Source organism: Myxine glutinosa, chromosome 1 (assembly GCF_964187855.1).
Source record: "Myxine glutinosa chromosome 1, kmMyxGlut1.1, whole genome shotgun sequence".
Taxonomy (NCBI): domain Eukaryota; kingdom Metazoa; phylum Chordata; class Myxini; order Myxiniformes; family Myxinidae; genus Myxine; species Myxine glutinosa.
The window spans coordinates 404,629,433-404,653,390 of record NC_136261.1 but is presented as its reverse complement, the minus strand read 5'-3'; the positions used below and the strand labels follow the sequence as shown (position 1 = coordinate 404,653,390).

The 23,958-nt window shown below is 48.2% G+C and overlaps 1 protein-coding gene across 8 annotated transcripts in view; it reads left to right on the top strand.

The window, feature by feature from the left end:
- The window catches only part of LOC144889594 (uncharacterized), a 68,048-nt gene that overhangs the window by 41,764 nt on the left and 2,326 nt on the right, over nt 1–23,958 (top strand). For 4 of the 8 annotated variants that reach the window (XM_078770423.1, XM_078770417.1, XM_078770421.1 and 1 more), the window contains one exon: nt 23,690–23,948. In XM_078770423.1, coding sequence (XP_078626549.1) covers nt 23,891–23,948 — 58 coding nt within the window. In that variant the 5' untranslated portion in view covers nt 23,690–23,890. Of the gene's footprint in view, nt 1–19,516; nt 20,349–23,689; nt 23,949–23,958 lie in introns of those variants that run through there. The other 4 variants (XM_078770418.1, XM_078770419.1, XM_078770420.1 and 1 more) reach the window with 4 other exon arrangements.

The window sequence follows — 23,958 nt, the reverse complement described above, 5'->3', positions numbered from 1 at the left end:
GGCACTCTCGTCAATCGTCGCGACAGCGGCGCCAGCGATGTCGGCTTTAAGGCCCTCGAAGGCCGCCATGGCGGCCGGGCCCATGGGGAACGTGTCGCAGGCCATGAGGGGGCGGAGCTTCACGGAGAAATTTTGCACCCACTTTGAATAGTGGGCGAACAGCCCAAGAGCGCGTTTCAGCGAAGCCCGATCGCTAGGTGGAGCCATATCGAGCAAAGGTCGCAGACGCTCCTTATCCGGAGAGACAGAGCCATGGGTCACGGTGTACCCCAAAAGATCTACCGTGCGTAGAGAGTAACGACACTTAGCCGCATTCATGGTTCGGCGATATTTCCGCGCGACCTCGAGGAAGCGCTTCAGATTAGCGTCGTGATGCTCCTGGTCATACCCACAAACAGTAAGATTGTCCAGATAGACAAAGACATCGGTCAAGTTCTCCTTCGCAACGAGGTCATCCATAGCCCTCTGAAAACAAGTGACTCCGTTAGTTACCCCAAAGGGGAGTCGAGTGAACTGGTACAACCGCTGACCCGATTCAAAGGCTGTAAAGACGCGATCAGCCCTAGAGATGGGGACCTGATGATACGCACTACGCAGATCGAGAGTGCTATAAATGGAATACAGGGCCACCTGGCATACCAGGGCATCCATCCCCGGTAAGGGGTAGGCATCCAGCTGTGTAAAACGATTAATCGTCTGTGAGTAGTCGATTACCATGCGCCGGCGGTGGGCCTCACTTCGCACCACTAAGACTTGGGCCCGCCACGGTGACCTACTGGGTTCTATAATACCGTCCTTTAAGAGCTGGGCCATTTCTTCCGCAATGAATTGCGCGTCTGCGCGAGAGTAGCGCCGCGATTTGACGGCTACAGGGGTACAATCAGTGGTCAGGTTGGGGAACAGCGAGAGAGGCTCCACGTCCATTTGAGCGAGGGCGCACACAGCAAGCGTGTCCGGCCCACCAAAGTCTATTTCCAAACGTCCATGCCGCTTAAGGAAATCAAGTCCTAACAGAACGTCGGCACATAAAGCAGATAATACCATGAGATACACGTCCGGGAACGTGCGTCCCTTTATCACAAGTTTCAATCGACACGCCCCTTTTGTGCTCAACCGAAGTCCTTGGGAGGCCATGAAGATCCGGCGTGTTGTCCCGAGAACCGGCCTCCCATGTTGATGCACTAGTCGTTGATCGATAAAACTATCCGTAGACCCCGTGTCAATCAAAGCTTGCGCAAAAACGCCCGCGACCTTGAGCGGAATGATGGCCTGCGCAAGGCCGGCAGACCCGGCAGGTATTGTACCGGCCGGGCGAGAAGATCGCGCTTCGCGGGTGGATCCCACTCCGGCTGCAATCTTCCGGGCATCGTCGGCAGGTTGGGCCTCAGCAGGAGCATAGAAATCGTAATACCCACTGTCAGAGGACGTTCCCACGCCGGCTGCAGTTTGCCGGTCATTCGGGCAGCCCAGGGAGGATCCTCGCGACAAGCGCATAGTTGGCTCATCAGCAGTTTCATTTGCCGGAGTGAGTGTGTGTAGGTCGTAAGAGCCGCCGCCAGATGGCGCTCGAGTCACGTGAGAAGGATCACTGCCGTCTGCAGATTCATATGCCAGAGTGGGTGCATGTAATTCGTAAGAGCCGCCGTCAGATGGGGTTCGAGTCACGTGCTGCGTTTGCTGCACATCAAGAGGAGTTTCCAAAGCAGGAGCATGTCGCTTGTTTGAAGTAGGCGTTCGAACGCCAGTCAAGGTCGGTCGCGCTGCGGCCGGTCGCGTTCGCACCATTTGTTTCGGCGGCCCGGTGTATCTCACCAAGGTCGTGCGTGCAGCCAGAGGCCCGCGAGAAGGAGGTCGGCTCATCAAAGCCGAGTGAGGCGCCCCGTCCGGTGCTCGATCCGTTGGCTCAGCGATGAGCCCATTCAAGGTCGCGCGGGGGCGCGTGCCCCGAGCGGCCTTCCTGCAGACCTTTGCAAAATGGCCCTTGGTGGAGCACAGGTGGCATATGGCTTCCCGAGCCGGGCAGTCAGATCGAGGGTGCTGCCGATTCCCACAAAAATAACATTTTGCGTACCGGTCAGGCCGTGGCCGGGCCGCGGCGGCAGCAGTTAGGCTGGAAGCGGAGTCCGCTTCAGGAGCACCCAGAGACTCGGCCGTGGTGGTCAGGTCCTCCCCCATATCCTTGGCGGTACCCCTCTCCGGTCGCACGAGTTGAGAAGTCCCCGCCACGACTCGGGGGTGATCATAAGCGGTGGATTGTTCACGGGCATCTGTATAGACGCGTGCCAGCCGTAGTGCCTCCGTAAATGTCAGCTCCGCGACCTCCAGGAGTCGGAGCCTCAAGACTCCAGAATTAATTCCAGAGACGAATGAATCTCGGAGCAGGTCGTCCTGCACTTGCTCGTGGGTCCGTACCTCCTGCACGCAGTCCGCCAATAGGTAACGCAGCTCCTGCGCATAGCGATCGATCGATTCCGAGGGTTGTCGCCGCTGGGAGAGTTGATGCCGGCCGTGCACAGCGCTCCGTGTTTTTACGTATAGTCGCTTCAGCTCGGCCAGAGCCGTAGCGTACGTCACAAATCAAGCAATGCTCCGGTAAACGGTGTGATGGACCTTCGACTGTAACACGGACAGCTTCACCGCAGCGGTGGGCTCTGTTTCGTGAGCAGCAAAGTAATTCTCCAGCGTTTTGAGCCAGTGGGTGAACTCCGATCCCGATCCCTCAGCTTGAGCATCGGCTCCGAGAATCGGTACCATGATCATCTTGTGTTCAGTCATTTCGGCGATCTAAATGATATTAAATGTCGTGAAAATCAAGCTCAGACACGACTTGTCCCTTGGGTAGGTTTAATATAATTTAGATCTGAAGTAACATCCTGTAAAAATACATTCATGCAACAGACATTAGAATCAGAGTATTGTATGGGCAATGTCCGATATCACAATAGGTAAAACAAATCAGCGCAGCATATAGGGGCGTACATACCATTCAAACTACAGGACTATGTCACAGTAAGTGCCGCTGGAGTGTTTGCGTGCCCCGGTTGTCCCGGGTCTTATAGACGCCCCTTTTAAGCGAGCACTCCCTGGGTTCACCTTCGGTATAATTTCACTACACACGTGACTCGTGGTTGTTCCTCTAGGCTCCCTCTCCCCGTTGGTTTTTTTGTGAATATTAGATTGTTCTTCACGGTTCTGTTTAATTATGTTTAAGCTTTCCCCTGCAGTGTTTTATTCAGTGGTATATTACAACACGCTGTTTTTCTTCCTATTTAAAAGGCTCCTTTCAATTTCCTCTCCAACTCATTCTACTTCAAAAAAATATTCAATCTCTTATAATTCTAAATCACTGCATGCTCTAAATTCAAATTCATTCCACCCCTCATCCATCGTTCTTAAACGGATCGCTAACTTGAAAATCACAATAAACCCAATTTGTTATCAATGTTTGTCTTTCATTAATCATCCACTTTCTAATCTCCCCCCTTGCCCCTCCCTCCAAATCTTCCCACTTGCCCCTCCCCTTCTAAACTCCCCCCAACCCCTCCCCTTCAAATCTCCCCCCCCCTACCATCCCTCTCCAAATGTCCCCCCTCCCATCCTCTTCTCAAAGCTGCCTCCTCCCGACTTCATCTCCCTTCTATCTCATACCTCCACCTCCCCCAACCTTCTACTTTCCTCTGCCACCCCTCAAAGAACCCCTCACTGTGCTTCATCCCATCATCATCAAACCTTTCATCCTCATCCTTCCCTTTCTTGTAACTCTTCTGTAATCTCTGACATGCTATTAACTGATCTTCCTACCTCCCCCACCAATCCTTCATCTGCCCCTACCCTCCCTCCCCTCTCCTACACCCGATGCTCCCCCTCTCTCCTCATTAACGATATGGACCTCAAACATCCGGGGCCTTCGCTCAAACCTGATTGATCTCTCCATTCAGGTTGCTTCTGACAATCCAGACTTTATCTGCTAAACAGAAACTTTCCTCCTTCAAGATGTCTCTGATTCCTTAATATCTCTTCCTGGTTACTCCCTCCTCCGGTATGACAGAACTGAGCCTCGTCCTGGTGGTGGGGTTGCTATCTTTATCAAAAGCTCTCTTCCTCACTCTCCTTGCACTGCCCTTTCTCCACCCCACCCCCATGAGTACCTCTGGCTACGGCTTCCTCTCCGCTCCCACCTTTTGTTCATATGTGTTCTGCACCGTCCTCCAAACAGTGATGACTCCATTTACATGTCGCCATCTGACAACATGGACCAACTTCTATCAACTCATCCCAACTCTCTCTTCCTCATATGTGGTGACTTCAACTGTCATCATGCCAGCTGGCTGGGTGTGGGTTCCTCTCTCACCAGCCATGGCACCTCGGCAAAGGACTTCTGTGACTCATTGGGACTGACACAATCTGTCAATTTCCCGACCCGGATCTCAGTCAATGGAGTATCTTCTCTTCTAGACTTGGTTATGACAAACATCCCTGAAAATGTCTGCTGCTCTTCTTCTGCTCCAATCGGTTCTTCTGATTATGTGCTTGTTAAAGTGGACATCTCTCTGACCATGCTCAGAGAGCCTCCTCAGCGTCGACGAGTCTGACATTTCACTCAGGCCGACTGGCACGGTCTGCAAGCAGCCATCAATCATCTGGACTGGTCTCCCTTCTCTACTGCCTCTGACATCAATTCTTCCTGGGAATTCTTCCAAAGCAAACTGCTCTCTCTCATGCACAGATTTATCCCATCTCGTCTTCAGTTGTCTTACCCTTCCTCCCATCCATGGTGCACTGCATCTTGTGGAGAGGCAGTTGCCCTGAAACAACTTGCCTTTGCCTCTTGGAAGGCAAATCCAACTGAAGGTAATCTCAGTTCCTTCCACCAAGTTTGGAACAAGTGTGTGTCTACCCTCAAGAGTGCCAGGAAGCAATATCTCTCCACAGTCAAGAATGAACTCTCAAACCTGTCTCCTTCCTCCAAATCCTTGTGGCGTCTGGTCAAATCCGTTTCTGGTGTTTGTTCCCCCTCCATCCTCTCCCTCACCTCAAATGGCTACACAGTTGACACCGCATGTGACAAAGCCGAATGCCTCAACTCTATGTTTGCCTCAAAATCTTGTGTCCCAAACCCATCTCTCTCTGTTCCCACCTTACCCAGTCGAACCCAACTGCTCCTGGACTCTGTGTCCTTCTCTCCTGACAAGGTGGAGAAGTTTTTGTCAAACCTCGACTCTGATTCTGCAACTGGACCAGACGGCATCAGCCCATGGGTCCTAAAATCCTGCTCTGCCGCTCTATCTCACCCTCTCTCAGTTCTTTTTACCCTCTCTTTTGCTCAAGGTAATCTGCCAGCATCTTGGAAATCAGCAACATTACCGCTTTACACAAAAAAGGTGCAAAAACAGATCCTTGCAACTACAGACCAATCAGCCTGCTCCCAATTATCAGCAAAGTCATGGAATCCATTATTGCTTCGGATATCAAATCCTTCCTCTTCTCCAATGGCTTGATCTCCTATCATCAATTTGGATTCAGACCAGGTCATTCTACTCTGGACATGTTGCTTCTGCTGTCTCAACAATGGATGGAGATCCTCAATGCCAAACAGGAAATCAGAGCTGTCTCCCTCAACATATCACGTGCCTTCGATACGGTCTGGCACCCAGCTCTGCTCACCAATCTCTCCTCCGATGGTATCCATGGAAATCTCCACGCTTGGCTTGCGGACTTCCTCTCTGGTCGTAGTCAACGTGTGGCCCTGAATGGATTTCTCTCATTGCCCCTTCCTGTTCTGGCTGGAGTTCCCCAAGGTAGTGTTCTGGGCCCTTTGCTTTTTCTGGTCTTCATCAATGATCTCTCCGACTCTCTGGAAAATCCACTCTATCTCTTTGCTGCGGACTCCACTCTCTGCCGCTCCATTCCTCATTCCTCAGATCGGCAGCCTGCAGCCTCCTCGCGCTCTGCATACCTGGACAAAATCACAGACTGGTCAAACAAGTGGAACATGTCTTTCAATCCTGACAAATCTCACACTCTTACTATGTCTCTCCGAAAAGACCGACTGGAAAACCCTCCCATCTACTTTCTCAACAATCCTCTCCAAGAAGTTCTGTCGTTCAAGCTTTTGGGTCTCACTATCTGCCATGATCTTTCTTGGGAAAACCACATTTCCAAGCTGGCCTCCAAAGCCAGTCGCCGACTGGGCATCCTCCGTCGTGCGAAGTCCTTCCCAAAGGAAGACCCCAAAAACCCAAAACACCCCCAAAGACCCAAAACACCCTGAAGACCCCAAAGACCATTAAAGATCCAGAGGAACCAAAATACCCTTAAGACCTAAAAGCCCCTGAAGACACTGAAGTCCCAAAAGACCCTGAAGACCCAAAAGACACCAAAATGGTCAAAGATGCCTATCCCTCTGAAACGAATTGTGCTGAGGTGCACGGAGCGCGCCGAGTCACGCTACTCCATATTATAATAGGCTACGGTGACTCTGTCTGCCCGGGGGTGCAGCTTACTCCGTCTGCAGAGTGGCTCCACCCATTCTTGGAGAGGCTTCATGTAAACAAATATCCACCATTTTATTAACTCGAATGGCTTTGAGGCCTGTTTAGTTCGGCCCGTGCTGTCTTTCTCTCTCACACAGGTTTATTTCAACTCTAATTCGATATATCATTTCATTTTTAACAGTCGCTAACATAGTTTTAGACTCGGTTGAAAAAAAACGGGAAGAGAATCCCATGAAAGTTTCCGTTTATAAAACGAAATGATTTCTCAAAGGCCTGTAACATGAAGCCCATTCATTGAGTCACCCTCACGATTTTGTCTCGAATTCACTATCTCATTTAATTTTTATCGATGGTTTTAGACTCGGTGTCAGAAATAATTGAGAACATTCACGCACACACGGGAAATTGCCGAGATATATTTTTTAAAAATCGCGGCATGGTCGGTCATACACTGCCTAAAATAACAGACGGGAAAATGGCGAGATATATTAATAATTCGTAGCAGACTTTTCCATTTGATGACAATCGTCACGATTAAATATTTAATTTATATGTCGTCACAATAATGTGGAGAGAGGGGCATAGCTTCGTTCACGTGTCGCCACAGACGGGAAATTGCAGACAGATATTTCTTCGTTATTATTTCATTCATCATTATTATACGGAAGTAAAGGTAATCCTGTTTAAACTGGCATTCATTCCAGCGAGGGGTTGGAGAGGAGCGAGGGGTTGGAGAGGAGCGAGGGGTTGGAGAGGAGCGGGGGTTGGAGAGGAGCTAGGGGTTGAAGAGGAGCGAGGGGTTGGAGAGGAGCGAGGGGTTGGTGAGGAGGGAGGGGTTGGAGAGAGCGAGGGGTTGGAGAGGAGCGAGGGGTTGGAGAGGAGCGAGGGGTTGGAGAGGAGCGAGGGGTTGGAAAGGAGCGAGGGGTTGGAGAGGAGCGAGGGGTTGCAGAGGAGTGTGAGGGATTGGAGAGGAGTGTGAGGGATTGGAGAGGAGTGTGAGGGATTGAGCGATTGGAGAGTGAGGGATTGAGCGATTGGAGAGGAGAGTGAGGCACAAATGGAGGGGAGTGTGAGGGATTGGAGAGGAGTGTGAGGGATTGGAGCGGAGTGTGAGGGATTGGAGCGGAGTGTGAGGGATTGGAGAGGAGTGTGAGCGATTGGAGAGGAGTGTGAGCGATTGGAGAGGAGTGTGAGGGATTGGAGAGGAGTGTGAAGGATTGGAGAGGAGTGTGAGGGATTGGAGAGGAGTGTGAGGGATTGGAGAGGAGTGTGAGGGATTGGAGAGGAGTGTGAGGGATTGGAGAGGAGTGTGAGGGATTGGAGAGGAGTGTGAGGGATTGGAGAGGAGTGTGATGGATTGGAGAGGAGTGTGAGGGATTGGAGAGGAGTGTGTGGAAGTATTGGAGAGGAGTGTGAGGAGGTATTGGAGGGGAGTGTGAGGAGGTATTGGTGGGGAGTGTGAGGAGAGTGGTCGGTGGAGAGGGGTGAGGTGTCACAAATTATGTGAAATAAATAAATTGTGTTCATTACACCATTTCTGGATCTGATGAATTGCCAGTAACCATTTTGTAAAATTCAATGTGCAGCATCTAAATCAAGATGTCCAAATGTCACACACGTCCATGCCCGTGGGATTCCCACGGGTGACCCCACGAGTATGTTATAATGTGCATTTGATAAACAATATCGATATGTATTAACAATAGCAATTATAAAATTTTCATGTGATTATTGTTGCATTTGAATATACTAGGGCATGCCCGTACTATATATATATCTAAAATTATATCCCCCCCCCTATTTACATGAAATGGTTTGGTCCAAAGCGAACGGCTTGCGAGTGGTGACAATCCCCCCCCTCTATTTACATGCAATGGTTCGGTCCAAAGCGAACGGCTTCCGGAGTTTGGTAAAGAAATCGCCATCGCGTACACAAACGCGCAGGAAAGCGAATGAATCGCAAATTCGTTTTTATTAGTTGTAAAACATAATGCCCAATTATTCAATTAGCGCCAACGTATTTTGGCTGTTTGCAATTTAATCGCAAGGCAAAGTAGAAAGAGAAGAGGGAAAAAAAGAAAAGCCTTGCCTTGCTGCAAACAGCTGCTGCAAACAACAACAACAGGGAAGGCTTCACTGTCCGGAAGTTGGCATATCGCAGTTACGATTATTTTAGTGTTAATGGCCAATTATTCAATTAGCGCCAACGTATTTTGGCTGTTTGCAATTTAATCGCAAGGAAAAGTAGAAAGAGAAGAGGGAAAAAAAGAAAAGCCTTGCATTAACGCATTAACGCTTGCATTGCATTAACGGTTCGGCACACGTGATAGTTCGCTGCTCTCTGATTGGTTGAAGCGTTTTTTGGACATAGCTCGGTAAGTACTTGTCCGATTAATTTCAAACCTTGAAAAGGCACATCCTCGGGTCCCCAGCAATATACCTGGCAAGTTTCAAGTATATCGGACCCGTGGTTGTCGAGAAACAGCGGTCACAGACAAACACACAGACACACAGACACACAGACACACAGACACACAGACACACAGACACACAGACACACAGACACACAGAGATTACTGGAATTATAGATAGATTCAATGAGTTATTCATTATTACACTTTACCTGCTTTTTTACCAATACTAACTGTCTAACTTCACCCCTTAATTTTATAAAAGTCCCGTCCAGTTAAACATCAGGGGAAAACGTTTTTTTAAATCGATTAATCATGTGACAATGTTTTCTTTCCTCGAGCATTTCCTTTACGCCGTGTTTATCACCACTCACAAGGTGATGTGTTTTGTGGGTAAAGTGAGACCCACCCTCGGTCTCACCTCGAAACATTGTGGACCACGATTGGTCTCGCGTTACCTCTCATCTCTCGTGATCTCAGGTTGCATTGATTGCATGACGTCATTTAATTTGGGGATCCATGAGCATGTGACCATTATGCACGTGCGTTAATCTGCCATTGCGGAAAGAGCAGCGCTCACTCACACGTGGTTCATTCCTAACCCGGAAGCCGTCCCTGAAAAATTTCCCACAACGGAGCGAAAGGGGGACTATGGCTTTCCCCTCCGTCCGTGTGTCCGTCCGTCCATGCGTGCGGGCATGCGTGCGTGCGTAAGCGAAGGACCGCATTCGAATTTGTTGTGTGGGTGCAACCCACGTCAAAATCCAAGATGGCCGCCGCCATGTATGTCTGATGCCATGTATGTCTGAACCTTGTAACCTGCATATCTTGAAAAATAAGCGAAGTACCACCTTCTAATCTGGTGTGTGGATGTATCTAGGCATAAGGAAGAAGGCTATTGAAAATTGGGTTGCCACGTCAAAATCCAAGATGGCCGCCGCCATTTATGTCTGAAACTTGTGAGCGAAATATCTTGAAAAATAAGCGAAGTACCAACGTCTAATCTGGTGTGTGGGTGTATTTAGGCATAAGGAAGAATGCTATTGAAAATTGGGTCGCCACGTCAAAATCCAAGATGGCCGCCACCATATATATATGTCTGAACCTTGTGAGCGAAATATCTTGAAAAATAAGCGAAGTACCAACTTCTAATCTGGTGTGTAGGTGTATCGAGGCATAAGGAAGAACGTTATTGAAAATTGTGTCGCGATGTCAAAATCCAAGATGGCTGCCGCCATGTATGTCCGAACATTGTGAGATGAATATCTTGAAAAACAAGCGAAGTACCAACTTCTAATTTGGTGTGTGGGTGTATCTCGCCATAAGGAAGAACGCTATTGAAAATTGGGTCGCCACGTCAAAATCCAAGATGGCCGCCACCATATACTATATGTCTGGCGTAACGTCACGTCACATCACTTCCCCGACGGGGTACCTAGGCGTAACGCTTGTTATTCTTTAGCTTTTGTTTTATTTTTCCACTAATGTCGCGGTTGCACACAAATTGCTGACGTTATGAACGATCTTCTTAAAAAAAGGAAGAAGAACATTGTGCGCAAACGGCAAATATTCAATGACGATGAGCTTCTGGGTGATCTTGTAAATCTTGTGCTGTAACTGAGACGAAGGTTCACGTGATCGGATCTCATCTGAGGAAGTTTGTTCGAAGATTATCAGTTTACTAGTACCCGACTGCAAAGCCTCAATGAGCCGGCGAAGCCAAAGCCTCTTGCCACTATTTTACCCATCACTATGGCATCAGTAGGTGAGGTAGTTGGTAGTAGGTAGGCGAGTGGGTACCGTACGTACCTAGTTCAAAATGATACCATATGCATTCTGGATGACATTGAAATTTATAAAATTTACTTCTTGATTATTTCGGTGAATTCCGTCTCAACTTCGGATATTTCTGGCCTTGAAAAACTATCCCCACCGGCCGCGAGATTTCTAAAAAATAATTCTTCATAAATTTTAGAATATTTGGTGCCGTTTTCAACCTCCGAAACGCGGTACCGGTAATAAGCTTTTTGTACACCGCACCTTTCCTGTGCCATCTCCAGACATTGCAAATCGTCATTGCCGGGCACCGAAGGGGGCTCGGCAATGACGCACGCTGAAATGGAGTACTCAGTTTTCACTCTGGTTGTTTGTTTTCTTTCTTTCTTGCTTGTTTTCTTGTTTTCTTGTTTGTCCGGGTGATATCTCAGCCATCCTTTGAGCTACGAAGCTGAAATTTCGGCACAAGAGTGAGCAAGTGCTTTGTCAAAAAATGTATTTTTTGTTTTTTGATTAATCAATTAATTGAGGAGTTATTTAATTATTAGCGATTAATTAAGTACTCATTTAATTAATCAAATTTCCTTTCTCTTCTGACCATTAACTCAGGCACCTTTTGAGTTTGAGTTAGGAAGCTGATTTTTGGACATGCCAATGACCAGGTGATTTGGCTGCAAAGGGTATTTTTGATTTATTAATTAATCAATTAATCGATTAATTATTTAATTATTCGATTAATTACTAAAAAAAAAAAATTCATTCAGTTACAGATTCTGATGAAATGGTGGTGGTTTATGTGTTCTGTGACCGAATTGATTCATAATTAAATTTTTTAATGATTAATCATTTATTTATTTTCTTTCTCATTTGGCCAATATCTCAGGCACCTTTTGAGCTGGGAAACTAATATTTGGACATGACAGTGACCAAGTGATGTGGCGATCAAGGATATTTTTGATTTATTGATTAATCATTTAATCGATTAATTATTTATTGATTAATCGATTAATTATTTATTGATGAATCAATTAATTATTTAATTTTTTATTAATGACTTATTTAATTACATTTATAAAAGATACATCTTTGGATGAAGCACTAGTGGTTTAGTTATGCTATTAGCCAATTGATTAAGAAAATATTTTGTGATAATCTTTCATTGATTTTAATTATACAATTAATCAATCAATTATTGTGCACCTCTCTCTCCAAATACAGTCTTGCTCAGCTGCACTGCGGTATTGCCGGGCGCCAGAGGCACGCCGGCAATGCCGCGCTGTAGCATATTTAATTATTTGGCATGGGGGCGGTGTACTTTGAATGTATCTGTACTTGTTTGAAATACTTTTTCAAATGCTCGAATCTCATTGGGTGTGGTGTTTGGTGACGATTTTCGTTGAAGATAACCAGAGCCCGTGCGGGCCCGGGGAACGAGGTTGGTCTTAAAGTATTTTAATTACAAATTAGAGGTGCATGAGATTGTGAATCAAACAAAGATGGCTGAAACAAACTCCTATTGAACTTTTTCGCAATTTTTTAATGCATACTTCCGCATCCGGAAGATGGCGGCCTCCATGGAGCGATTTGGTTTTTCAAATGCTCGAATCTCATTGGTTCCGGTGTTTGGTGACGATTTTCGTTGAAGATAACCATGGCGCGTGTGGGCCCGGGGAACGAGGTTGGTCTTAAAGTATTTTAATTACAAATTAGAGGTGCATGAGATTGTGAATCAAACAAATATGGCTGAAACAAACTCCTATTGAACTTTTTCGCAATTTCTTTATGCATACTTCCGCATCCGCAAGATGGCGGCCTCCATTGAGCGATTTGGTGCATCAAAGCTTAGAAATTCTCAAGGGATCCAGCAAAATCTGGCTTTTCAACGTAATACGTACGCGTTCATTCACAACACCGGCTTCGCTGGCTACTAGTACCCGACTGCAAAGCCGCAATGAGCCAGCGAAGCCAAAGCCTCTTGCCACTATTTTACCCAACACTATGGCATCAGTAGGTTAGGTAGTTGGTAGTTGGTAGTAGGTAGGTGTAGTAGGTACCGTACCTGGTAAGACTTGGTAAAAGAGAAGAGCAGACAGTCCTCCCCAATACCTACAGGGGGCTGCAAAAGTAGGTATACAGTAATGAAAAACAAAATGTGCGCACAAAACGTATTTTATTGATATTATGCAAGCATATCAATAATAACATATCATTAATAAACATATATCAATAATAAACATATTGTTACGGACACGGCTAAAGATGTTGCTTGACCGAGCGGAATGGCCGCCGTGTTCGTACAGTTTACCCGATTACCCCCAACTCACCCGATTCCACTCGAACGTTGGCCAAATCGCGCTACGCTAAATCAATGATGGAAAGGACACAACGACTGGGATAAATGAAACGACGCAAGGGGTACAGTGCTCAAGACCTCCGGAGGAGGATATAATTAGTGGTGGAGAAAAGGGGTAGATTACAAGGTAGAGTGAGGTAAAAGACACAGAAGAGATAGGCACTTAGATACAATCTTATCTATCCCAGACAGACCACAGACAAACGGAACAAGGCTGACTTACACAGGGATTGATGGCAGGGAAGGACAGGTCGGTTGATAGCACAAGGTGCACCTTGGCTCGGGGACAGGATCAAGCACGGTCCAAAAGATGCAGGGAGGCCTCACAGCGCTCGGAGGTGGCGTCTTTCTTCTCCAAGCTCAGCGCGCATCTGACGTCACCTCCCTCCTCCTGCGCATGCTCAGCGGGGAGTCACACGCCCTCGGCTGGTTGGCTCCGCCCCAGATGGGACCGGTCCGCCGCTCCCATTGGGTGCGGGGGTTACCGGGCTCCGCCCTTGACGAGGAGCTGACAAGGAGCCCCTATTTGGTAACCCCGTCGAGCACATGTTCGATGGCGGCTCGTTGGAAAGGACTGGTGCCCTCCCAACACCCCCTACCAACCAAGCCGGAGTGAGGACGCGCACTCCCCGCGCTCGCCGCTGCTGTTGTTGTTGTTGTTGTTGTTGTTGTTTCTGAACCGTGAGGAAGAGCTGCGGGGAGGTATTGGGAGGTCCTAAACTTCCTAACGGTGCCATACAATCACATTCTGGTGCAACGAAGGGTCAGAATTAATGGAAACGAATCCTTAACTGACATAGACTAAGAATAACTAGCAAGATGTCCTATAGTTGTCTACGTGAGATGCGGTGGACCTGGATGCGACATTTAATGGGGGGAAATAGGGGGAGGTCGGGTCTACAGAGTGTTGTTTACAGAAAATGGGACTAGGGAATGGGGGATTGGGGATAGTTGGGAAGTATTGAGGAAATAGGGGAATATTTACAAGCGGATATGGATGGATGTAAATCCCATATCCGCAACATTGCACCCTTCTCTACCTCGGGGCGTCCCGACCCGATACATTTTTACCTACTTTAGTGTGGCACTCAGATGTAGTTCCCTCTACTATTAACTCAACCCTGAGTGCGACAGTTTTACAGATGTTCACAAATGAGTAAATATGTCCCCCTGCGACGTTGCACCCTTCTCCTAACAGAAACACACCCACAGGATAACCGAATCGCGGAAAGCATCCTCAAACTAAACATACAGCCGGTAGGGAGCATCATTTACACAAGACTACACTGATATTTACACTACGATCCAGGACCTGTTCTTTGAGGAACACATGCAGATGTTATGCATAGAGAGAGCACGCATGCCAGCATCGATACACCAACCCACGAGTGCCCTGTGGCCATACGGCCTTTAATAATGTGCAGAGCACCCCGTCCAAGCACCAAAAGCACCACCCCACACGCACAGTCAGCACCATCCGGTGCACCAATAAAGTGTTCAGTAACAATGCACAATTAAGTGTCCATGGTCACCGGTGGTGTCGCAGCCGGCCAATGTTCTGCCGCTGGTCTTGCCTTCATGGAGTGCACTTGGCCTTCTGGCTTCTTTAAAAATAAAGAAAGGCGCCAACCGCGTCCATTTCTAAATTGTGGCCGTCAGGGGGGCCAACTAAAAGTGGTTCACCTGTATGGCATAGGTGTGCCACGTTGACCCAGAGGTCCATCAACGGGTGGTGCTTGCCCGCAAAAGAACTGCGGTCCATGGTGGGCGGCCACCAAAATTGCGGTCCATATGGTGTATCGATCCAGGCAGCAAGCAGCGGAAGTGCAGGCCCACAACTGCGGAGCCAGCACCTCTCTCTCCTCTCTCTCTGCCCCAAAGCCAGATCCTCGGAGGTGGGAGACAAAATAAGACAAGTGAGTAAGGTGGTAAGGGCGCAAAAGTGCACGCAATACTAGGTAATGCACACTGGGGGCACATGGGAACCAGGTGAGACAGGTACGTTCCTACCGTACGCCCCCCCCCCCCCACCAGGTAACCTACATTGCCCCTCCCTTACCCCTTACTGTATCCACAAAACACAACACTACCCATAAACATCTACTTTACACATCAACAAACGTCCCTACTGTCTTCCCCGTTCCTCCCATAAACCAAATTCATCTTCTCTCCCTCCTAACCAATCAAATTTGCCATTTCCAACTCTCATCAAAATTTGCCATCTCCAACTCAACATCAAAATTTGCCATCACCAATTCATCATCAGTCCCTCCTAAGGAGGGAGAGATGGAATCACCCCAATGTCTCATCCACGTCGTGATGCGTCTCACAAATCCACACAGCAATTCTCCTTTCCTGCAACACAGAACAAAGGAACACAGGTGTGGAGTCATCATCATCACCTCAGGTAAGTGGCTGCGTATGGTGCGACAGGTTCATCAATCCTAACTATTTCGTAAATGACTTTAACAACTTTACATTACCCGGGGTCTTTCCCTGCCAATCCATTGGCCAACTTACACTATGGGTTCTAAAAACCAATTCCCATTGACCAAACTGTGGTGCTTCTCAAGTTGGGGTCTCACTCCCCCGATTCATCACTCGGTGCCCCCGCACAATTTCGGTGGCTGGGTCGTGTGACGCTCCCAGCTGGTCCGCCCACCTGCACACCTCCACCACTGTTGTTGCCTACCGAGCTCACCTGCTCCTCACCCTAACCTAACTAATTGGGGAAGGCCCTCTCGCACTCTCACCCCCTCAGTGCCCTCTCTGGCACAGGCTGCCCGATCCACACCCGGGATCCTCAGGCACCCACTGACACTAACGGCTCCCAGAGCCCACCTGCGGCCTCACCTGGCCGACATCTAACAGTGGCGGAGTGCCCAACCATTCACACTCATACTAACAGGCCACACGACCAGCCAATTTCACCACACCAATGCACCCATCCACAATACCATTCTGCAACCGCACCACAAATGCCAATATCCAACCAGAATTTACCTATACCCTCTACCTAACACTTACACTACCCGCCCCGGGTACTCGTGAAAGGGGTCCACTCTTCCCCCATCCACACCTTCGCACCATGCACACCACTCCGTACCACTTACTCCAACTCTCTCCACACCACTCATTCCAATACTCCATGTATTCCAATACTCCATGTATTCCACACACCTGTACTTGCACACCTGTGCTCTCGTACTTGGTGCCGCCTGCACCCTTCTCTCCCCCAAGCGCATTTGCGCTGATCCACAACACTCACTACTCATACACTGCTCCACACACCTGTCCAGTTCTCACACAGCATCATCTCATCTAACTACTCCCCTCTGAAACTTGCGCTTCCCAGTCGTCCCTTTAAGCTATTGCGCTCCCTCGTCATTATCATCCACTCTAATCTACCTGCGTCCCCACTACAGGTATCAGTCACTATCTAAACCTTAACGTTACCTAATGTCATCTTCGCTAGATCCCTACACACAATATCCTAACCCACCCGGGCTAGTTTTCACTGCCATAAACCCCATAATCTATAGTGCATTTGCGCCCCCATTCATGGGAAGGGTGGCAGGGATGCCACCCTTACCCACCGTCATACGGCGCGAGTGGGACCTTGTGGGACCACCTCGTATGTGAGTCGTTGCCCACCTGCCGGACCCTGTGCGTCGCCCCTTGCGGGATCAGCGCGGGGCCGAACCGGCCGGGCCCCCACAGTACATTACCCCCAAGGGGCTCCCGTGCCTCCCCTGTCCCTCTAAAAACTACCCCTGTTGGTGTCGATGCATGGGTCACACTTCCGCAACCTGCTACCCATTCCATACCACCACAACCTTGCTCACTCACACCTCGCACCTCTCCCATCACCGGACCCTCTCGCTCGCACCCTCGTTCCATACCCTCTGGACCAGCCATACACCTCACTCTTGGCCTCTCACGAACATCCGGGTACATCTCGACCCCCAAGCTTATTAAATCACCTGGCGCATCATACGCACGACCATATTGGTCACCACTTACACCGGGTCCTCTTTCTCTTCGCTTCTCCTCCATCACCTGCGAATCCCTCATCCGGTTAATGAGCACATCATCACGATCCGAACACAGACTTTGGACCAATTCTTTTACTTCCTCCTTTATCTCTTTCTTATCCTCTCTCCGTCACTTCTTAATTTCGCTCACCCCTTCTTCCACTTCTTCTAATTTCTGTTTCACCTCCTTCATCTCCTCGTGCGCCCCCTTAAGTTCTTCCTCTAACTCCACCTTATTTTTTTCTATGTGCTCCCGCACCTCCCGCTCTTTAACCTCCATCACCTCTACCACCTTGTTCATTTTCCTCGTCAGGTCCTCATGTACCGTCTGACACTCTTTTTTAATTACCCCTACGTCGTTTTTCATCTCCTTCTGTGTCGATTTTAAACCCTCTATTACCGCTGTGTTCTTCTTTACCTGGTCCCCCAACTCCTTTTGTCCCACTGTCAGTTGTTCTAATCCCAGCGTCAACTCCTCTATACCACCTTGCAATTTTACAGTCCCCTTTCTCACCTCCTTCTCCATGCGCTCCTTACAGTGCCTCACCTCCTCGCGCACTCCTCTGACCTCACTCACACCTCTTCTGATCTCCTCTCCCATCACTTGCATCTCCTGCCCAGATGCCACCCTCATCTGCTCCATTTCCTCCCTGTGAGCATCCAATTTAGTTTCTACCCCCATTCTGACCCCCTCTATCTGCTGCCCCATTTTTTAAACTTCCCTTTCCGCTTGGTCCCTCATGTCCCTCAATTTGCCTTCCATACTGTTTTCTAACCCCTCTAACCCATTTTTCACTCCCTCTATCTGATTCTCCTGGGCAGCCATTCTATTTTCCACCCCCGTTAACCCCTCCTGTATTTCCCCTAATCTATTGTCTAATCCCTCTATTCTACTCCCTAACCCTCCGATCTGGGCCCCCATCCTTTGTTCTAACCGTTGGCTATTGGCCCCCATGTCCTCCCTCAATTTCTCGCTATTGGACCCCATCCTTTGTTCTAACCGTTCGCTATTCTGGGCCATAAGGGCCTTCATTTGTATTAAAAAAAGGTTCAAATCTACCAGAGGCGCTGCTACGGGCGCGGTCGCCGTAGCCATCTGCGAGGCGCCATTTTGCGCGCCCGTAACCTCGTGCGCGAGGACGCCATTTTGCGAACCTGCCGCCCTCACTGTTTCGCTCTCCTCATGTCCCTCAATTTGGTCCTGGATCGACCCTGCCTCACTCTCCGCTACCGGAACCCAGCCGTCTTGATCTGCCATAGCGCGACTTTCAAAATTCGGGTTTTTATTTTAAAACAATACAAATTTCACAGTTAATAATTTCGAGCGCGTGAAGCGCGCTTCGGGTCCAATCTCGCTTCCTGACACCAATTGTTACGGACACGGCTAAAGATGTTGCTTGACCGAGCGGAATGGCCGCCGTGTTCGTACAGTTTACCCGATTACCCCCAACTCACCCGATTCCACTCGAACGTTGGCCAAATCGCGCTACGCTAAATCAATGATGGAAAGGACACAACGACTGGGATAAATGAAACGACGCAAGGGGTAGAGTTCACAAGACCTCCGGAGGAGGATACAATTAGTGGTGGAGAAAAGGGGTAGATTATAAGGTAGAGTGAGGTAAAAGACACAGAAGAGATAGGCACTTAGATACAATCTTATCTATCCCAGACAGACCACAGACAAATGGAACAAGGCTGACTTACACAGGGATTGATGGCAGGGAAGGACAGGTCGGTTGATAGCACAAGGTGCACCTTGGCTCGGGGACAGGATCAAGCACGGTCCAAAAGATGCAGGGAGGCCTCACAGCGCTCGGAGGTGGCGTCTTTCTTCTCCAAGCTCAGCGCGCATCTGACGTCACCTCCCTCTTCCTGCGCATGCTCAGCGGGGAGTCACACGCCCTCGGCTGGTTGGCTCCGCCCCAGATGGGACCGGTCCGCCGCTCCCATTGGGTGCGGGGGTTACCGGGCTCCGCCCTTGACGAGGAGCTGACAAGGAGCCCCTATTTGGTAACCCCGTCGAGCACATGTTCGATGGCGGCTCGTTGGAAAGGCCTGGTGCCCTCCCAACACCCCCTACCAACCAAGTCGGAGTGAGGACGCGCACTCCCCGCGCTCGCCGCTGCTGTTGTTGTTGTTGTTGTTGTTGTTGTTGTTGTTGTTGTTTCTGAACCGTGAGGAAGAGCTGCGGGGAGGTATTGGGAGGTCCTAAACTTCCTAACGGTGCCATACAATCACATTCTGGTGCAACAAAGGGTCAGAATTAATGGAAACGAATCCTTAACTGACATAGACTAAGAATAACTAGCAAGATGTCCTATAGTTGTCTACGTGAGATGCGGTGGACCTGGATGCGACATTTAATGGGGGGAAATAGGGGGAGGTCGGGTCTACAGAGTGTTGTTTACAGAAAATGGGACTAGGGAATGGGGGATTGGGGATAGTTGGGAAGTATTGAGGAAATAGGGGAATATTTACAAGCGGATATGGATGGATGTAAATCCCATATCCGCAACAATATTAATCCCTCAAATGTTCAAACTGTTTGCCCCCAGCATTCACACACTGCTTCACACATTCACACATTCACATTCATATATTATGTTTATATTTATTCACACACTCCAATAGTCGAGTGTGGACACCCGTGCACACTCTGGCACAAATGTCTTTATCAGCATCAATTTCCTGGCAAGCCTCCCGTATGAACTGAATCATGGCATCAACAGAACGTGGCTTGCGTGCGAAAACCATGTCTTTTACACATCCCCAGAAAAAGAAGTCCATCGGGGTGAGATCCGGCGAACGTGGTGGCCAGTCAACGGCTCCCCGACGTCCAATCCACCTGTTGGGAAATTCTTTGTCAAGTAGCGCACGCACAGTGAGTGCGAAGTGCGGTGGCGCCCCATCCTGCTGAAAGTAGAAGTCGTCCTGCTGCTGTTGTTCGCATACCTGTGGTATGATTGTATCCGTCAGCATGTTCAGATACACGTGTTGATCAACAGTCCTGTGCAGAATGATAGGTCCAACGATACCTTTGCAGGACAGGCCAGCCCACACTGTCACCCCAGGTTGATTGAGCTGTTGCTCAATCGTGACCTTAGGGTTTTCAGTTGGTAGTACACACAATTGTGCTGATTAACGGCACCCGATAGCTTAAAGTTTGCTTCATCGGACCACACGATTTTGCGCAGAATGCTGTCACCCTCTCGTTCCTCGTTCAGGATGGCTTCGCAAAATTGTAAACGCCGATCCGAGTCATCCTCTAATAAACCAGGTATCAGTATTAAATGTATCAATGAATTCTAGTATTAAATGAATCCTAGCACCACTATTATAATACTGGTAATACTGGTATAATCCTTACTGTATACCTACTTTTGCAGCCCCCTGTACATACAATAAATGTCACAAGAAGCTTAAGGAAGTAACTATACGATGTGCTAGCTTAGGGCCTATTTTAAGAAATTTTAACTGGGCTTAATATACGTTTTCACAGCACAGCAACACAGCGTTTTCACAGCACAGCGTTTTCACAGCAAGAAACAGCCTTCTTTAGGTCATGCCATTGTCCAAGCTGCAAGGCCAAGAGTGATTGTGCCACGGCTCCAACTGGGCTTAGCCGTACAGATGCACCACCATTTTGGTTCAAGATTTCTTCTCGACTCCCTGCACCAGCATGGTTTCTGCAGCTCATATACCGGGGCCAAAAAGTTTGAGCGAAGTGCTGCTGTTACACCAAATAATGCAACACTCACGTCGGAAGACCAATTTGTGCAGTATTCAGCTGAGAATGTGGATCACAACATTAGCACATTGCACGGTTGATCGAGATGAAAACTGTTGATGATGATCAAATGCAACTGCACATCAGGCTGCAGCAGCATGAACTGTAGTTGCAGAAAGCATGGCATTGACTGCTCCTCAGCCTGTGGAGAATGCCACGGAACATCGTGCTTGAATTCGCCACCAATAATAGATATGGATGATCATGACACTGAGGACTGAGTTGGAATACATTATGCCACTGGCCTCTACTACATACTGGCCTATACAATGACATGATTATAGGATGAATTGTTGAAACAAAGTAAAAACATAATATAACAGAAAACATGATATTGTTGTTGTGACATCTATAAAAAAAATTTTTTTTTTTTTTTTTGTATACTGAATCGAGGCTCGTGAAAGAGCTGACATTTACTTCACAAACAAATCAAGCAGACAAACAAAATATATAAAAAGAGGGAGCGGAAGACAAGAGAATGGGAAGCACACAAACACTTGATAGCACACAACATTTAAGAGCAGGGAGATGTGTGGGAGGGAGAGGGCTAGGGGGGAGGAGGCGTGGGAATGGCGGGTGGGAGAAGCATAAAACACAAGGACACCAAGGACTTCCAGGACAGAAGTTGGTATTTCAAAAAGTGGAATTGGGGTGAAATTATCGGGGATAGAAAAGATCAAGGTTTTGGATGGGGGAAGATAAGAGATGGTGGGGAACAGCTGTTTTAAAGACCTGGAGGGTGGAGTGGGATTGAAGAGAGTGAGGGAGTTTGTTCCGGAGGTGGGAGAAAAGAGGAATGAAGGAGTGAAGGTGAGCAGAGAGTCTTGATTTTGGCAGTTTAACCATAAGAGGGTTGCAGGCAGATCTTGTGCGACCTGTAGGAATATTTGCGAGACAGAGCCCAGAGAGAGCTGGGGGGGGGGGGGGGGGGCAAGGCCAGAGAGGAGTCGGTAGAAGATGGAAAGACCACCAACCTGCCTGCGGTGAGTGAGTGAGAGGCCCTTGGAGTTAGCTTCATCGCGGGAGATTCCAATGATTCTGAATGCTTTGCTTTCAACAGCGTGAAGACGAGCTAGGTGCGAGGCAGGATCACCAGCCCAGAGGGGAGAGCAGTATTCCATTGAGCTGTGGATGAAAGCCTTGTACGTGGTGAGGAGCTCAGGTGTGCCAAGGAAGGACTTCGCACGACGGAGGATGCCCAGTCGGCGACTGGCTTTGGAGGCCAGATTTGAAATGTGGTTTTCCCAGGAAAGATCATGGCAGATAGTGAGACCCAAAAGTTTGAGTGACAGAACTTCTTGGAGAGGATTATTCAGAAAGTAGATGGGAGGGTTGTCCAGTCGGTCTTTTCGGAGAGACATCGTAAGAGTGTGAGATTTGTCAGGATTGAAAGACATGTTCCACTTGTTTGCCCAGTCTGTGATTTTGTCCAGGTCTGCAGAGAGTGAGGAGGCTGCAGACTGCCGATCTGAGGGATGACGAATGGAGCGACAGAGTCGAGTCATCAGCAAAGAGATAGAGAGGATTTTCAAGAGAGTCGGAGAGATCATTGATGAAGACCAGAAAAAGCACAGGGCCCAGAACACTGCCTTAGGGAACTCCAGCCTGAACAGGAAGAGGAGATGAGAGAAACCCATTCAGGGCCACACGTTGACTACGACTAGAGAGGAAGTCCGCCAGCCATGCGTGGAGATTTCCATGGATACCAACAGAGGAGAGTTTGGTGAGCAGAGCGGGGTGCCAGACCGTATCGAAGGCACGTGATATGTCAAGGGAGACAGCTCTAATTTCCTGTTTGGCATTGAGGACGTCCATCCATTGCTGAGAAAGCAGTAGCAGCATGTCCAGAGTAGAGTGACCAGGTCTGAAACCAAAATGATGATCAGAGATTAAGCCATTGCATGACCTTGCTGATGATTGGGAGCAGGCTCATTGGTCTGTAGTTGCAAGGATTTGTTTTTGCACTTTTTCTTGTAAAGCGGTAACGTTGGCTGATTTCCAAGCAGATGGCAGATTACCTTGAGCAAAAGAGAGGGTGAAGAGAACAGATAGTGCAGCTGAACAGGATTTTGGGACACCAGGGCTGATGCTGTCTGCTCCAGTTGCAGAATCAGAGTTGAGGATTGACAGAAACTTCTTCACCTTTTTGGGAGAGAAGGGCACAGAGTCCAGTAGCAGCGGGTACGAATGGGTACGGTGGGTACAGAGAGGGATGGGTTTGGGACACGATTTTGAGGCAAACACAGAGTTGAGGCATTCAGCTTTTTCACGTGCGGAGTCAGCTCTGCAGCCGTTTGAGGTAAGGGAGGGGATGGAGGGGGAACAAACACCAGAAACAGATTTGACCAGACGCCACCAGGATTTGGAGTAGGGAGACAGGTTTGAGAGTGCAGAATTGAGAGTAGATATATGTTGTTCGTGGCTCTTCTGAGGGTAGACACACACTTGTTTCGAGCTTTGTGAAAGGAAATTTTGAGAATTTTTTAACGCCAGTAAATTCCTGAAATTTTTGGATGAATGTTACAATCGTTATTTTATTTAAGTTGAATTAAATTATTGAACACTGCTGAACACAAATCACCTTCTTGTTACTTCCACTAACCTCCAGTTTAGCAGTACTTGAACATGTTAAATTGGGTGGTGAATAAGGGTGATGTCGAAGACTGCTTCAATAGCGCTTAACATCCAGAATTATTATTTTTAACAATCTTTAACTTCAATATTATATTTAAATTTAACTATACATTCCATAGCATAACATGTTCTATGAACTCTCAATATGGTTCTCGATTTCATTTCCTTGCAAAAGGCTGATGCTGATTTGTACACAGGTGATGTTTATCCTGTTAATGTGGAAGGGAGACAACACAACAACGATTGTTGTCTGTGAAGAACGCTCTCGTGAACGAGAAGAAGAACGCTCTGTGAAGAACAAAGCAGCCATTTGAAATCACATATGAGGATCCATACAGGAGAGCGTCCTTACAACACAACAACGATCTGTCACAGAAGATTCAAAATTTGCTTCTGCAATGGAAGGTTCAGATGATATTCACATGACAAACGGAAGTGCTTCCTGTTTTGCAACTGGTGAGTGGAA